The 17,047-nt window shown below is 34.7% G+C and overlaps 1 protein-coding gene across 1 annotated transcript; it reads right to left on the reverse strand.

Moving 5' to 3' along the window:
* Nucleotides 1–3,901: 3,901 nt before the first annotated feature.
* LOC138693288 (leucine-rich PPR motif-containing protein, mitochondrial-like) lies at nt 3,902–16,235 on the reverse strand. The gene is made up of 3 exons (XM_069817149.1): nt 15,286–16,235; nt 5,168–5,327; nt 3,902–4,226 (listed from the first exon to the last, which is right to left on the reverse strand). The coding sequence occupies exons 1-3, from the start codon at nt 15,298–15,300 to the stop codon at nt 3,985–3,987; spliced, it is 417 nt and encodes a 138-aa protein (XP_069673250.1). The 5' UTR covers nt 15,301–16,235; the 3' UTR covers nt 3,902–3,984.
* Between the last annotated feature and the right edge of the window lie 812 nt (nt 16,236–17,047).

A 17,047-nucleotide genomic window follows, 5' to 3' on the forward strand; every position in this document is an offset into this window, starting at 1 on the left:
GAGATATTCAAGGATAAAGTTAAATACACACAATTAATTCTGTGATGTAGTCAAGAAGAATACTGCATTCTGTGGGCTTTTTCCTGAACTATGGAGTTAATCACATTGACCACTGAAAATATCGTCAATTTAATACATTGCCAACTTAGAAACTCTGAAATAACCAAAAGTGGAGTTAATCATGTTGACTTCTGAATGCCTCATATCACACCATTTCCATGAAATTTCACATAAGAAAAGATGCAAGTGTCTCAATATACAACAAAATCTAATTCCTGAGTATTCAAGGAAAAGTACAGTTGCATCCTTTCAAGTACTCACAGGACATGACTGTGTGTCAAAATACTTGAACAAAATTGGGATTATTTCTTTGTCAAAATTTTCACCATGCAGTCTCCAGGAAGAAATGGATCGAACATCTTCAGCAATGTCCAGTCTTCCCTCTAAACCAACTGTGTGTGAGAAATATTGGAGAGAGTTAAGGGCTTTATTCCTATGAACTCAATAACAGCAACATTAATAATATCTTAGCACAAATTATTCAGAGAACATTAAGAACATTTTGAAGGTGATATTCCACAACAATGTTAACATAATTTCTAAAAGAATTTATAACAGAATTCAAGGGGGGGGGGATTCATTTTCTCCCCCCACCCCAAACAAAAAAACCATATCAGGGATACAGCAGCATGTAGAATACATCACCCAGTTTCGGGAATGAAACTGCAGTTGTGTTGGTTTGAATGTTTAATTTTTTTTTTCGGCTTACAAATGGAGATCCTATGCTAACAAGAGAAGTAGTTAGTGTAGAGTATGCAATATATTTTCTCTTCACATGACGATATTCCCAAAGTATTAGTAGTAGCACACAACAAATGTTTCACTAAGGTTTTTCTCAAACTGTATCGTAGATGTCTATTATCACTATAATACTACAGAACTCGCGATTACAAATCAAATGAATTATCGCACAAGTCTGTAGCTGCTCTCAATACAGAGAAACTGCATGGATGGCTATTTTATATACAAATTAAGGCCCTCATTCCCATAGCGAGGGAAGGTGGCGTCATTTGGCATGGTCACACAAGTTACATTGGTTCATGCCTAACTACTAATAGCATTTGCATTCAGTTGTGGTTCATAGTCTTGTTACAGTAAGCATTTACAATCGTACCATTTTTTGTTTCACTATGGATAATAACGTGAGTGAGAAACAACTCTCATATTTACATCAACATCTGCCGAACAGCAAGTGTATAATGCCCAAATGCAATGTCATGATGAGGCATTGAATTGTTCATGCAGCATTTGTCGAGCTGTTTCCACCTAACAACTTCCTAGCCTGCCTCAGTCACAATAGAACTTGGCATGGGATTGGTCTGTCCGAAAGGAGCAAGTTCTTTCTACACAATTCCATTCTTGTATGTTGTTGTTATTTTCTAATGCCTGGCGTTTGACAATAAAGTCATTTGTCCTCTTGCACTCCAATATTTTTCAAAGATATTATCATGACCAGCCACTGAAGCACAGATTTTGAGGTGTTCCGAATCCATTTCTTGGTTTGAGTTGCACAATGGACAGTTAGGGGACTGGTATATTCCAATTCTATGCAGGTGTTTGGCCAAACAATCATGGCCTCTTGCCAATCTAAATGCAGCTACAGACGATTTTCATGGTAAATCGGGAATTAACTGTGGATTTTGATACAGAGAGTTCCATTTTTTCCCTTGGGATTGTGTTATCAAATTTTGTTTGTTGAAGTCTAAGTATGTAGATTTAATAAATCTCTTCACAGAGTAATACGTAGATTTAGTAACAGGTCTGTAAGTAGCAGTGCTGCCCTTCTTTGCTAAAGCATCCGCATTCTTGTATAAAAGAAATGATTAGTGACTCATTGCATCTGTTTTGGTCAAAGAGAAGCAGGGCTTTTCCATATTTGCTCTGAAATAACATTGTTATTTCTTGCTTGTCTTTGAATTCTACAGAGATCTTCAGTTGATACAGCTTGTGACTATCAGTCAGCACAAATTTGACAGTAATCAGCTGTATGTTAAAATCATCTAATCACATGTAATGGGAAGTTTCATATGACAATTTTACTCTGTTACAAACAGTCTACAAAGAAGGCTGCACTCATTTTCAAACATTTTTTGGTAATGTTTAGCCCGGCTCCAAGGTAGCGAAATTATGATTCTTTTCCATCAAGAGATCCTCTAAACTATTATCAGATTGACACCAACTGATGGCTGTAATAGTATAATTCAATATTATCAACTGGTGAACAGGCACCAATCATTGATGGTCTTCTTATACCATAATCAAAGGGAAATATTTCTTATTGAGGTATCGATAATCAACGAACATAGTATGCCTATATGAGCGAAAGATGTCACTGCATCCAAGTTGGCGAACATAATAACTATGTGAGAATGAATAATGCATATAATGGAATGAAAGCAGAGGGGGGGGGGGGGAATTTATGCAAAGATAATAATTTAGTACCCAAGCAGCATACCGGTAGGGCTGAAATGCACTATGAAACCCATGTCACTTTTTAACACCTCAGTGCCAACCTGTTTTATGTAGTGCTTGCCGTATGGACTATCACTCTGGTGTAAGTACTCAGTGTATTGTAAGTATTTTTATACTATGATGCTTAAGTGATATTTACTGCCAATTTAATTTCCTTGTTTGTCACTATAGTTAGACAATTGTCGTTATCAACACCAGTTATGCCAAAGAAAGTAATTAGGTCACTTTTAATATTACACATACTTAAATTAAACGTTTTTATGTTCATTTGAGTCGCTAATCGAATCTAATTGTGCTAAATATATATACACACAAAGTCCGGGAGAATGATGTCCCCGATTAGAAACATACATAACAAGAGCAACATAGATCCTATTCTGAATTTTATAATGCTTGCCCTCACAAGACATACATTCCTCAAACTATGACTGTGCATTCTTCTTCCTCAAAAATGCATGGCTCTATGATTTCAAATTGTGGACACCAAACAGTAGCATGCTCACTGTGGAGAGGTCGCTGATGCATTTCTCGAATGGTTTCTAGGGACCAATATAGAACGTTTTGTTTGTTGATCCAGCCCGACAAATGAAAATGAGCTTAGTCATTCATTACTGAGCACAACAGCATCACCTGGAACATTTTCCAATACAATCTTGCAAGCATCTTGGTGGTTGATCCAGTTATGTTGCTGAAGTTTCTGAACCACCATAACTTTGTATGGATGAAATTTGAGGTGTAGGTGCAAGATTCGTCTCACACTCCGATCAGATACTTCCAATACCAGAGCATGTTTAATGGCTGAACATCATGATAACAGCATGCCTCACTGCTGCAATATTCTCGCGAGCCCAAACGTTGCAACATCTATAGGACGACTTCTGTTTGAAACTTGAATCTTTTGTCTGATATTTCTCACCCATATCTGTACGATTTTCTTATCAGGAATTCTTTCGTGTCGACCTACTCTAAAATGGGTGCGAAATTCCACAGTGCTGCAATCACAGTCACCATTTTCTTCAAAATGCTCAACAACAAAATGCATGATGTTCATCTGTCCACACCATGATAATAACTGAAATGGCATGGTTTGTGCTGCTCAAAGATATATGCCACTCAAGTGAAACGTATAGCGGCCAATTCAATCCGGGGAGATCATTCTGCTGGACCCTGTATATACACTTGATCAGATTGATGGGCCTCTTATTCAATTGTATGGGCCAGCCATGCACTACAAAGCTACAGAATCAGCGACTTTGCTGGTGTTGGGTAATATCATCCTGATGATGGAATCTGTAAGTAATTCTGAAACATTTCAGATATTAAGTCTCAATACACAACATTCTTCTTTGAAATAATTTCCATTAAATAATACGAGTATATTAAATGTTTCACTAAGTGGCAATTTATATACACATGTTACATTCTTAGAATTCTGTCAAATGTAAATACTGTTTATTGTGAAAACGTTCTTTCCTTTGCATCCCCTGATGTCTTTGTGATTTGCTTCGGTATTTTCGATTTACTGTGCACAGGCAGAGACTTCTCTTCACCATTTGTCACAACAAAAGGAATTTCACGTTTGTGGCTACGCAGTAATGCTGCTAGAATATTTAGAAATTCCGAAGATGGCTGTACATCAGCATCTTGAATGGATGTCCAGAGAGATAATGCTCCATCACAGTCACCACGACGACCTGTAAAATCGCGAATGTTATAACTTTAAATCATTTATACTGTAACCACTTTGCCGAACTCTGACCAATCAGTATTTTTTCAACACGTTGTCATTTACAGTGGTGTAGTGTTTGTCATTTTATCCAAAGTTGGAGATTCAAACACAGCTGCAGTGCTGTAATTTTAAGGGGAAGATGAAATATTTAATACACCTTCTATCAGTAAGGAAGTAAAGCTGGAAAACTCATGTTTTACATTTATAGCAAGTAGATGGAACATGACTCATGCAAAATTCGCAGCCAGTGTTTCCTCATTTCAACAGAGTTTTTTGCTTTGCAGACAGATTATTTTGTAAGATAATGTCTTAAATCTGGTTGCCAAAATATTTGCACGACATTATGTGAGACTACAAAGACCTCACAGACACAACAGGTAACAAGGGTATAGAAAATGTAATGTAATAGCCTTTAAAAGATTGTACCATTTAGGAACCAAATAGAGTCTGCATCACAACCAATATACTTTCTGAAGAGATGGCTTAGTGGTTGGAGAACATCCAATCAAATCAGCATCCAAGAGACATTATACGAAATATGAATCTTTGAGGCATTTTACACAAATATCTACCAAGAATTATACAGGCAGTTACTGTTCGAGCCCAAACTGGATGTATTATCAAGAATATCTATCCATACGGATTCAATAGATTGGATAGAAGAGGACTAGATTATTGTTGTTTAGTCAACTGTCTGAAGACAGATCTGAACCTGACAAGTGATGCTAACAATGCACAACTTATGAGGCAAGTAGGCCTAGATAGTATAGGAAATTGAATTTGTTCAAAAGATATGTATTTCTTGGTCCAATGCATTAATTATCTTACTGTGAGTGCCAAGTTCAACAAGTTGCTCATTATCCAGCCACAAAGCAGTACTGGCATATTTTACTATAGGTCACTCACCATAAAGCTGTAACATCGCCATATACACAGGACCCACATCAAAAGTGCTAATACTCTTGCTAGCTTCTAGCAGGTTTTTCAGCGCTTCTAACTTGTTCTCATTAGCCAGTCTTTTAGAGCGAGCAGTGAGATGATCATTCCTCAGCTTCACTTGTGGTTCCTGTAACAAATACCAGAAACTTAAATGTACTCTAATTCCTAACATGCAAAGTACTTTCAGTCGATTTTCAGTATCTCCATGTATAGCCAACTAAAACCTTTGTAGAATTCTGCTAGTCTTGAAGCAAATAAATTTAATAAATACTGTTGCATATACCCATTCTTCTCAACAAATAATTTACACAGTGATTTCAATGCCCATTTTCTGCAGCAAGTAAATGTTTACATTCTGCTATAACAAACAACTGGTGAAGACGCTACGCAGCTAATACTCAGATGCCATAGCTCTAATCAAATATGAAGAATTACAAGATGAAATAAAACTGTGACATACTAAATTGGAACATGTAAGGAAGCAGTTCCCAAACTGGGGTAAACGTTGGGCCACTCAGAGTTACACCATAGATAAAATTGGTAATGGCAGACATTAGATCTTGTTGCCTCGCACCATGGAATACCCTGTAGTCTACATTTCGCTGCTCATTATATTATTACTTTCTGAAAACTGTAAAATAAATATTGCTTTTCGCCAAGTGTGTTTCTATTACATTAAACTCAAAAAAACTAACCCAGATATACAAAATTGTTTTGATACATCTTATGTAAGTGATGTGGTAAAAAAATGATGTGGGGTGAGTAACGGATACAGTTTCAGTAAAAGCCTAGTTAAGGCATACGAAAAAAAAAAAAAAGGTTCGGAACCACTGATTTGAAGAAATACCTACACAACGTTCTAGAAATCCTTCCAAAAATGTGGTGAATTAATGTACCCAAAAGTAAGAACTCTCTTGCAGAGAATGACAACACTGTCAGTTACAACTTGACGTAAAGAGAGGTCATTTTCCAACATATAGTTTTGAAAATTTACCTGAGAAATTCTGAGAAAAGCGATTGAATGGACTGGCTCTGTTATACCTACCAGTACATTAAGAGATTGTAGACGAAACTGCATTAAAGTATAAATATATTTTTGTCATTATTTAATTTCAAAATTATTCCTCTTTAAAAAGAGAATTATCACCTTTTAATAACCTATAAAAATAACATGTGTCATTGTTATTTCATGTATTTTGCAAGTTTTATCGATTACAATAAAATTATTATTTATGTTTTTAATTTTGACATTAAAATTATTTAGATAAAACAAGAAAGTGTTTTTATTTAAGCTCCCTGTAAAGTAACGCAAATGATTGTTTGCAAAGGGATTACAACTGTCTCCCACTAGAACGAATTTCTGGTTTTGCTACTGGGTAAGACATTTCTCTCATATCAAATATATTCCTGCAGACCACTTTCTGATGGTCATTTTAAAATACCTGAGAGTTTTTAGTACTAAACTTGTAGTATTGTTCACATATAATCTTTGTTACTTTTCCTACAGTTACTCTCCGAAATCAAATAAATTGGTGACAAAAGGCACATGGTGCCATACAAGTAGGCCTAACACAAAGATTTAAAAAAATTAAACTTTATTTTGCCACTACCTTCATATAAAACGGACAATTACTTTTAGAGGCAAAACAAGGCTTTCTTTCTTTCACTGAGCTATTCAATTGTTTACTGTGAATTAATATTTTTCTGAGTTTTCTGAGACATAAAGATTTTATTTCATAGTTATAACAGAAATATGATAGCTATGATAATAAATACTATTATTAGTAGTAGTACTGGTATTTAACTACAAAATTAACAAAAAACAATCGATTCAGAAACAATATTAATAATGTCTAACAGAAACCAACAATCTTCACTACGTATCTATAGAAACGGATCAAATGCTAATAAAATGCTATTTCCTGGTGAAGTAGAGCTTTGCTTGCCTTTGTAGGAAGTAACTATTTCTTTGCGTAATTAATCGAAAACTAAAATACAGTATCTCAACTGTACAATAATTTAAATACACAAACATCGTATTACATAAATATAAGTGGTAAGTAATCATGTAAGCTATATAACATGTTTTCTTTAGAGGGTGAAGACACTTTCAAAATTAATTTTAAGTAATATTAAAACTTTAGCATATCTATTAGTGTTTCCTTAGCAAGTGAATTGCTTAATAGAAATCATCTTTGCTTCAAAAACAAGATTTAAATTATATGTAGACTACTGTACATAAAATATACCTCCACCATTGCAGACGTCCTAGGAAAAATGATGTAAAATCAAATTATTGAATGACTTAGGTGGGAAAAGTAATTTTGAAGCATTCATTTATAACAATAAATTATTGCATTTAATAGCTGTATCAACTTGTATGCTTGACTAGTCAAATGGTTTTGCGAGTAAATAAAGGAATGTACAATCAAATATACCCCTCAAATTACTTTCCTTTCTCCTGAAACACAAATTATAATTTTTTGCCTACGTCCTTATTCTGGGGAGGTCTTCAATTATTATTGCAACATCAAGCTAGAAACCTGTATTATGTTTCAAGTTGCTTCCGGTAAAAAACAACTCCATTGTGACTCAACATAGATTTGGAAGGATCTATCCGTCCCACATTATTCATAGGTTGGCCATGATTATAGTAATGCAAACTGCATTAAAAATGTTCACCTCTGAAAAACATTCATATATCAAACTTCTTTAATTTCCAAAACATAGTGACAATTCTAGTATTCTCTATGAATAAGATTCAAATAGTAAACGATCCTCTTTCTGATATTTATACTGCTCATACATATTTATATTTTAAGGGGTTTACGAAAGATGTGATGATGGTTTGATTAAACCGAATATCTTTATCGATATGCCAAAACAAAAACATTGTGATTTTGTAATATAATTAGGTAAGTTTTGGCGGCCTACTAGTAACAAACATTGATTAAAAAGACATTAGTTCATTCTAGACTTCATTTCTTCTTTAAGAACACCATTGAAGTCAAATCATTTCATACATCTGCCAACATTCTTTTGAACAATGAAGATGACTATAAGTGCTGTCTAATCAATAGCTCATTCTGAGCAACTAAATCTAACGGTGCTAAATATTTTTTTTATTAGAAACACTTTCATTCTTTCAATGTCTACAGAAGACCAATTCTTGCTTACTTAAAAATATTACTGATTTAATGACTCCCTTTAAGATTTGTCTGTTGGAAAAGACAACTTCAATATTTTTCATTGCTTGAAGTCGAGCAGCTTCTGATAATACATGATCTATTCATGCCTTACCTAGACGTGAAATAACCCAATTTGCAACAAATGATATTTAAAACACAGGTGTTCTCTGCTTTTTTAATAAGACTGCCCAAGTCAGATATGTCCTCTTTACACCATTTCGAGTCATTCATAGGTACACAGTAAAACATTATGTCCTTTTCAGCACATTCAGTCAGCCAAGTAAACTTGTTACATCACAACAACTGAAATATCAATGTTCGACTTCTACCTGCTTCTTTAATTAATACATTTCGAATTGGTCTTTCGGTTTCAAATGACACCGAAGGGATTCCAGTGAAGTTGTGACAGACCTAGCTAGCTGATAGTAGATATGAAAAAAGAAACACATCCTTTAATAGCAGAGTAATTGGTTACTTCCACCAAAAACAGATCCAAACCGACAGGAAATAAAAAGAAAGTAGAATTTAAAATATCAGTGACAAAGTAAAAAGATAATTATTTTTGTCATAACAGGAACACGCTCCAAACAAATTGCTGTCACTCTGTGACCTGATAGTAAGTCCATCCCTGAAGAACCGCATGTCCAGAGCGGGGGCAGGATTCACCACCAAAATGTCTGCCCGGTGAGTCATGTACATCCAGTTACTTGGTGTTAACTGTTTACATCTTCTTCAATTGACATTTCTTGTACAAACCGATTTTTAATCTTTAGTGTAATGTAATTTCTTGTATCTATTCCATTTACCAAAATATGAAAGTTTCATTCATTTTTATAAGTTAAGAGGGCTAATATTTCAAGACTTAAAATTGGATTATTGGAAGTAATAACATCTCCTTGTACAATTGTTTTCATTGCACGCTTTAAGAAACATAAAACTTGATTTGCATAATTTATAGTATCTGTTTATTAGTAATCCAACATAATATTTTAGAATGGGCTTTCCATATGAGTTGTAGCTGGTGATCAGTGAACATACACCTTGAACTCCATTTTGTTCCTGCTGATCCTTTTAACAGTTTAAATTTACTAATTACCTTTATACTTCTATATACCATGTGATTGCTCCATGTAAACTTATTATCAAAATGTATGCATAGATATCATGAATTATCTGTTCTTCATTATACAGGTTCATTTTAACCAGCTTCTTTCATAAAGCGAAAAACTTAAACTTAGTTTTTCCTATATTTATTGATATATCATTAGCACCAGGTTCTAAGTGTTTTTAACTATGGGTGAATAGTAGTTTGCAGTTTTTCAATTTGTTTCACATTTGTGAAGTCAAAATAACTACGTCATCAGCAAAACATGTGGCTTTTGTGCGAAAATTCTCTACCTGTTTTAGTAAATAATTAATAGGCTATATAATTTTGTACTGTGTACTCAAATAGGTTTCTTTATATTTAAAAGTTATTGAGCCATAAGATGTGATATAGAAACCTTGATTATGAAATTGATACTCATTGTAACATATCAGCTTTAATTCCCCAATTGCTAACATTTTTCTTAATGAGATTACATTACCAAACATTATGAACTGATTTAATATTAATGAATAAAGATAGAGTATACTCCATTTTATTAAATCCTTCATTAATTCGTGACATAGTAACATCAGTTGCGTTTTTCTAAATCCACCTGGTGTGATAGCATAACATTGTTTGTTTCTAAATGCTGTTTAGTCTAATATCATTTCCATACTTTTTGCCAACTAGTTTGTAAATGGTATAGTATAGTACAATGTCGGTCTATACCTGTCGAATTTTCTCTGCAAGTTTTTATGGTTTCAACATAGGAATATATACTTTTTTCCCTCCCAATTTGCAGGATCTGAATGTTGTCAAAGAATATTATACATTTGAGTAATACTTCTTTCTTAACACTAAAACGCAAATGTTTGATGACCTTAGAATGAAAACACCTGGGTTAGGGGCTTTATTACTCCTGATTTTACTGATTACCATTTCAACCCCTTAAGAGATTAAAGTCGTGGTAAAAATTTCACCTGTAGAAATTAAACTGGAGTTTGAACTTGCCTATTCTTCTTAATTTCTAATTTCATAAAATTCTGTAAATTACTTTTCCCTAAAATTTGAGACAAAATATAATTAACATTGCACATTGATGTGCTGGCAGCATAGAGGAGCATCTTGCCAGTGGTAGATGTGGGGAATGATTGGTGCACATAAAATACAAAAAAATTGAAGACAATATATAACAATTGAATGAGCACTATGTCTGTTGAGCTTCTTTATTTATTATACATGTTTCGGGGATTGGATCCCCATCATCAGTGACGTCAAGACAGCGCAAATCAGAGACGTTTAATCTGTACTCCTGCATGATATGATGTGAACTGACTCAGTGATGTGTACATCTATTCTCAGGCATTACGTCTCACTTGACAATATGTGTCAGAGGAAGGACAATTGAATAACCCTCCCACAGAATGAAGGTATATGGTACATTGTTTCCCCATGTACTTAGACCCCTATTCCGGGGGGGATATTCAATTGCTTGTATGCATCTGAAGTTTGATTAGTGTAATATGCAGATAATCAGTGATGTATGCAATGGGCGGGAGGGGGAAAACTGGCCACCCTACCCCATTATCTACTGGCCTAGTTGTCTTATAAGTGGTGCCTTGTTGGTATCACTTGTGAGGTTCAAACCTGTCTCCGGACAGTTGAGTAAACAACAACAAATAATGTCCTAATTTACATAATATCAATTGCTCTCTTTAATGTTTCACCAGAAATAACAAGCAACCAAGAAGAAAAGTTGTTGAGAAAGAAAAGAAAGAGATAGAGAAATCACAAATTAAGGATACCACTGATATTTTGCCAACTAAAAGAAAGACTTTACTAGAAGAACTTAGACATCCGCAGAAGAAGTCTCGTTTGTCAGACTTCAAAATTCCACATAACTCTGTTACAAACACTCCAGACTTTGCAAGAGAGTTAGATGGTAAAGATTGTACTCAGTTACCATTTCAAGAATCTGAGGGAATTCCTTCTGTGAAAGAGAACAATAATTCACAGAACTGTATTAAATACATGGATTGTTATCATTCAGGGAAAAAATATGACAAAGAGCAACATGGTCCTTATAATAAACTTACAGAACAAAAACATAGCAAAAATAAAAGTACTAATAAGAAAACTTGTAAGACTTCCTCTCCATCAGTTGTACCACTTTCAACGCCAGAGGAAGTCTCACTAAATGAACAAAAAAAGCAGAGACTGTCACCACAAACTGCAAGAAGCATGAAGGAGGTGTCTGCTTCTGAAAATCCAATAAACGACAAATCTAAGAATGAGTCTGTGAGCGAAAAACATAAAAATATCTTAAAGGCAACGTCTGATGTGTCTAGGAAGAAATATAACACAGATCCCACTCCTATGGACATTCCATGTAAAAATCATGATTTGGAGTGGAATACACAAAACATGAAATTAATATTTGGAATAGACGTACCAGATGACATCATCAATCCTGAGACAAAGACAACAGGTGATGAAGAATTATCAGCATCCTTACCATCTTTCAAGGATCTTAATTCCCCCACATATGGGGTTCCTAGACATATACCACAAGACTCAACAGAATACCTATATTACCTTCACGAACTGGCTCTTGCTGGTCTGAAAAAATATGATTGTATTAAAGAAATGGACTGCTATGATTCGAGAAAAAGAAAAGGAAGAAAGCAAGATCGTCCGAATAATAAAGTTACTACTGCAACACCCAAGAAGCGGAAAACTACTAATAAGAAATCTTCTAAGACTTCCTCTAAATCAGATGTACGACTTTCGATGCCAGAGAAAGTCACAGCAAATGAACAGAAACAGCAGACGCTGTCTTCACAAACTGCAGGAAGCATGAAGGAGGTGTCTTTTTCTGAAAATCCAATAAAAGACAAGTATAAGAAAGAAACTGTGAGTGACAAACACAATAATATCTTAAAAGAAACGTCTGGTGTCTCTAGGGAGAAATATAATACAGATCCCATTCCTACGGACATTCCACGTAAAAATCATGATTTGGAATGGAATACAGAAAACATGAAATTAATATTTGAAACAGATGCACCAGATGAAATCATCAATCCTGAGACAAATACAACAGGCGATGAAAACTTGTCAGCATCTTTACCATCTTACCAGGATATTAATTCCCCTACATATCAGGTTCCAACAGATATACCACAAGGCTCAGCAGAATACCTAGATTACCTTCATGAACTGCCTCTTGCCACACGTGCTTCTCTCAAAGAGAATGACTGTATTAAAAACATCGATTATTATGATTCAGGAAAAAGAAAAGAAAAGAAGCAAGATCGTCAGTTCAATAAAGTTACACATGAAAAACATAAGAAAAAGAAAAGTACTAATAAGAAAACTTGTAGGACTTCCTTTCCATTAGATGTACCACTTTCAACGACAGAGAAAGTCTTAGTAAATGAAGAGACACAACAAACACTGTCACCACAAACTGCAGGAAACATGACGGAGGTGTCTGCTTCTGAAAATCCAATAAACGAGAAATCTAAAAATGAATCAGAGAGCGAAAAACATGAAGATGTTTCAAAGCAAATGTCTCGTGTCTCTAGGGAGAAATATTACTCAGATCCCACATTTATCGACATTCCATGTGAAAATCTTGAGTTGGAGTGGAATAAAGAAATCAGGGAATTATTATTTGGAATAGACGTACTAGAGGACACCGGCAATCCTGACTCAAAGACAACAGGTGATGAAGAGAACAATAATTTCTTCTCCACACCCTTACCATCTAGCAGTGGTATGCTGAACTTTAATCCCTCCACATACGACATTTCAAATGCTTCAGAAGAATACCTATTTCATGTTCATGAATTGGATGTTCCCATATGCACAGAACAAAGAACACAATCTGCGTCCAAAGATACAGTTAATAATGTCAAAGAATTACTGGTGCCTATCTCCAGATATAATGATAATAAATTTACTGGTGCTACAAGAGATATTTCTACACCACACAACAGTTCATACTACCAAAATGACATATTTTCTGCTACAAGAATTAGCAAACAGAGATATGACCCTCAAGGACAGTCAGCAGAACTTAAAGCTAATGAAGCTCCTATTGAGTCTACAAGCATGGCCAGAATATGGGCAGAGCATTCAGGGGCTTATACTGTCCCAAATGACACACTCAACCTAACAAGCTACAACAACATTCCCCTCAATTTACACCAAAACTCAACAAATCTGAGACAATATGACGACCTGAGGTCTGTACAACCACCTGCCATCTCCAGATCCAGTAATCCTGCTGTGATACCAGATTCATCAGCAGCTTGCAATGTCAATTCCACCATTCAACCAATGGCACATCATCCAAATGTATCACACACTCAGAACTGGATGATGAAACCATCTGCGAATACATCCCTAGTACAACATTTGTCGCAAGGATTTTCAAGATATGGACATCCTTCATATAGGAATTCGCCTCAGAAAAGGGTAAGTCTTTCATATTATTCAGACCATTATAAAAAGTATAAAGACATAGAACTGTGGTGCTATAAAAAATTACATTTCAAGACTTACGGAAATGAATATTTTTTGCACCAATACAAAAAATGTCGTTTTAGCACGTCAGTACTGTCTGCTTGTATACAGTAAATTATACAGTAAGTTCTCATCATATTCAGTATCTACGAGTTAATCCAACTGTGAAATATAAGAATTTTACTAAAAATTAACAGGTATTTATTAAGAACACACAAAATTCCGATTTACTAGAAAATAGTTTCAAAACATTTCTTCAATTTTTTTTACATGTGACAAAGTGATCAAATAAATTATATAAATAGCGTCTTCCCAGAAATTCTTTTATCAGTGAAGTTAATTATTTACATAATTGGCTTGTATTTGCTATTTGGGAAAAGGAAATTGTACAAGAACAATGGAAGAATTTCATAATTGTACTTGTCTTTAAAAAGGGGGAAAAGACTGACTGTAGTAACTTTCAAGATGAAATTATTAGGGATCATCCATGTGCTTTCAGGCATAATAGATCGACTATTGATCAGATTGTTTGTATTCGACAGATATTAGAGAAAAAATGGGAATATAAGGGCACACTACATCAGATATTCATATAAAAGGCATATGACTCAGTTGAAAGAGAAGTTTTTATGTAATATTCTTATTGAATTTGGTATTCTCAAGAAACCACTTTGATTAATTAAAATGTGTCTCAGTGAAACATACAGCAGTCTGTACAGGGCAGTTTCTGACCGACGCTTTTCCAGTTCATTACGTGCTAAAGTAAGGAGATGCACTATCACCTTTACTTTCTAACTTTGCCAGTAGGAAACTCTAGGAAAACAGAGAGGGCTTGGAATTGAACAGGTTACAACAACTGCTTGTTTATGCAGATGACGTGATAATGTTAAGAGAAAATCCATGAACTATTAGGGAAAACGCGGGAATTTCACTTGAAGTAAGTAATGAGATTAAGATTGACACTATATTATTTCATTTCTATGTATCTCGTAAACTACAGTTCAAGAAAATAATAACAGGGAATGTCACTGGTAACATGATAAAGAATTGAATTATTGCAAAGTGCATAAAAACATTATAAACAAAAGGTATATGCCAATCACATTCACGACACTAATTTTTAAGTGTATTTTACTTAGATTCAAAACAAGAGATTGGCTGACTTGAGAAATAATAGCTCAGGAATTCTGGTTTTCAGTGAAATTCATACTGCTTTTCATTTTCAGGCGAGACTTGAACAATGTACGTTTCTGCCCCATGCTGCTAATGTAAATAATTACCTCAATCCTGCACATACACTGATGATGAATGATTGCATGCACTATGGGTAAGTGACGTCAAATCCTCTGCTTGCCCATCCAGCTTCTAGCTTTTCTAGCTTGTGTTGATGAAGTACTGTTAAGCATTGTTACTTAGTTTCCTGTGAACATAACAAAGAACATATGTTTTCAACTAGAAAAATAACAATATTTTGGATTGTTTCACAATGACAAATTTGAATACCTCAAACATCCTAGTTACCAGTCTAACTCAGACAGTAGCGCTTTTGTCTTCTAATCTGAGGCTGCATTCTGATGTGTATTAGGGCGTACCGTATCGAAACAAAAAAAATTTCCGAAATTCAAAATGCAAGGGCGTACAAAAGTTGCTTGTGGTCTCGACTATAAGCAGTAAAACAAGGTCTCATGTTTATTTATCACAGTAGTATGTAATTAAAAATGTTTAATTCACACAATAATTTTCCAAGTGCAAAAATATTAATTTGTACTCCTTGTACCACAATATGTCTACTATAGAATGACATTTGACTTCACTTTTCTGTCAATCTATTACTGATCAAATCCAATTGAGAGAAGTGATTTTGATTGCAATGGTAATTTATATTCTCCACTGTGGCTCATAATTCATATGGGAATCATCATGAAGCAAGATCTGAAACACATGAAACATAAAAGAAACAACCCTCACAAAGACTACACGAATATGAAGACTCACTCTGTCCTGATTGATACATCAGCTAACACGAAACAATTTCCTCACTGAAGACATGTGACTAGAACTTCTACTGCCATTTACCAGCATCTACAAAGTACTACCAACTGACAGAAACTGAAGGGAGAAATTATGCATCCAGATATGACAACCACAATGAACTTGGATCAGAGCAAACCAGGAAATCACATATGTGATCATCAGACTAGCCGTGTACGATTTACATCATAAATTATGTACAACTCAATACTATTACACTTGCGATGAGACCTGTATTTGCTTTCTCTGTAAAAACCTTTATCATCACATCACATATGCATCAACTCAAAATCAATACAAGGAAATAACCAGTATAGCAGTATGAAAACCTGTGTGCATTCCTTCTTTAACTGCTAGTTATAAATCCACCACATCTGAGTTTGATTTCTGGCAAACCGGATCAAAATTATTCGACTAGAATCAGAATTCGTAACTGATGTAGAGGCCAAAACAAAAGAATCTCACAGATTTAACGAGATGTGAGAAGGGCGCAGACAAATTTATTTGATACTGATACATTTTATGTAAAATATAACATACATTATTTATGGTTCAAAATGCTTAAGGAAATGTATCATTCGAATGGTACCAGTACTTGTATTTTCTATTGTAGTCACTTTTAGACCTATTTGTCAAATAATTTTCATTATAATGAGATGTACATTTGGAAATGGTACATTATATCGGAATGATGGACTACACAAGAATAAAATAGTAAAGTTACATTGGAACAATAGACAATGCAAGATATACAAAATAGATTATGTTGAGATAGAGTTCTGACATGTGTGTGTAGGAATGCTCATACACACACAGTTCAATGCAGATAATATTTCTACTTTTCACAACTGTCAATGTTGAATTCTTTCAGATTGTACAACACAGCAAATGCAGCTACAGTAGTCATGGTGTCTGGCATGCCCTACAACTTATATCCAATGACTGCGTCCTCACACCACCAACCTATGCATCGTGTGCCACCTCGCCTGTATCCGAATTTCACAGGTCCCA

This window comes from Periplaneta americana, chromosome 17, assembly GCF_040183065.1.
Source record: "Periplaneta americana isolate PAMFEO1 chromosome 17, P.americana_PAMFEO1_priV1, whole genome shotgun sequence".
In the NCBI taxonomy this organism is placed as follows: domain Eukaryota; kingdom Metazoa; phylum Arthropoda; class Insecta; order Blattodea; family Blattidae; genus Periplaneta; species Periplaneta americana.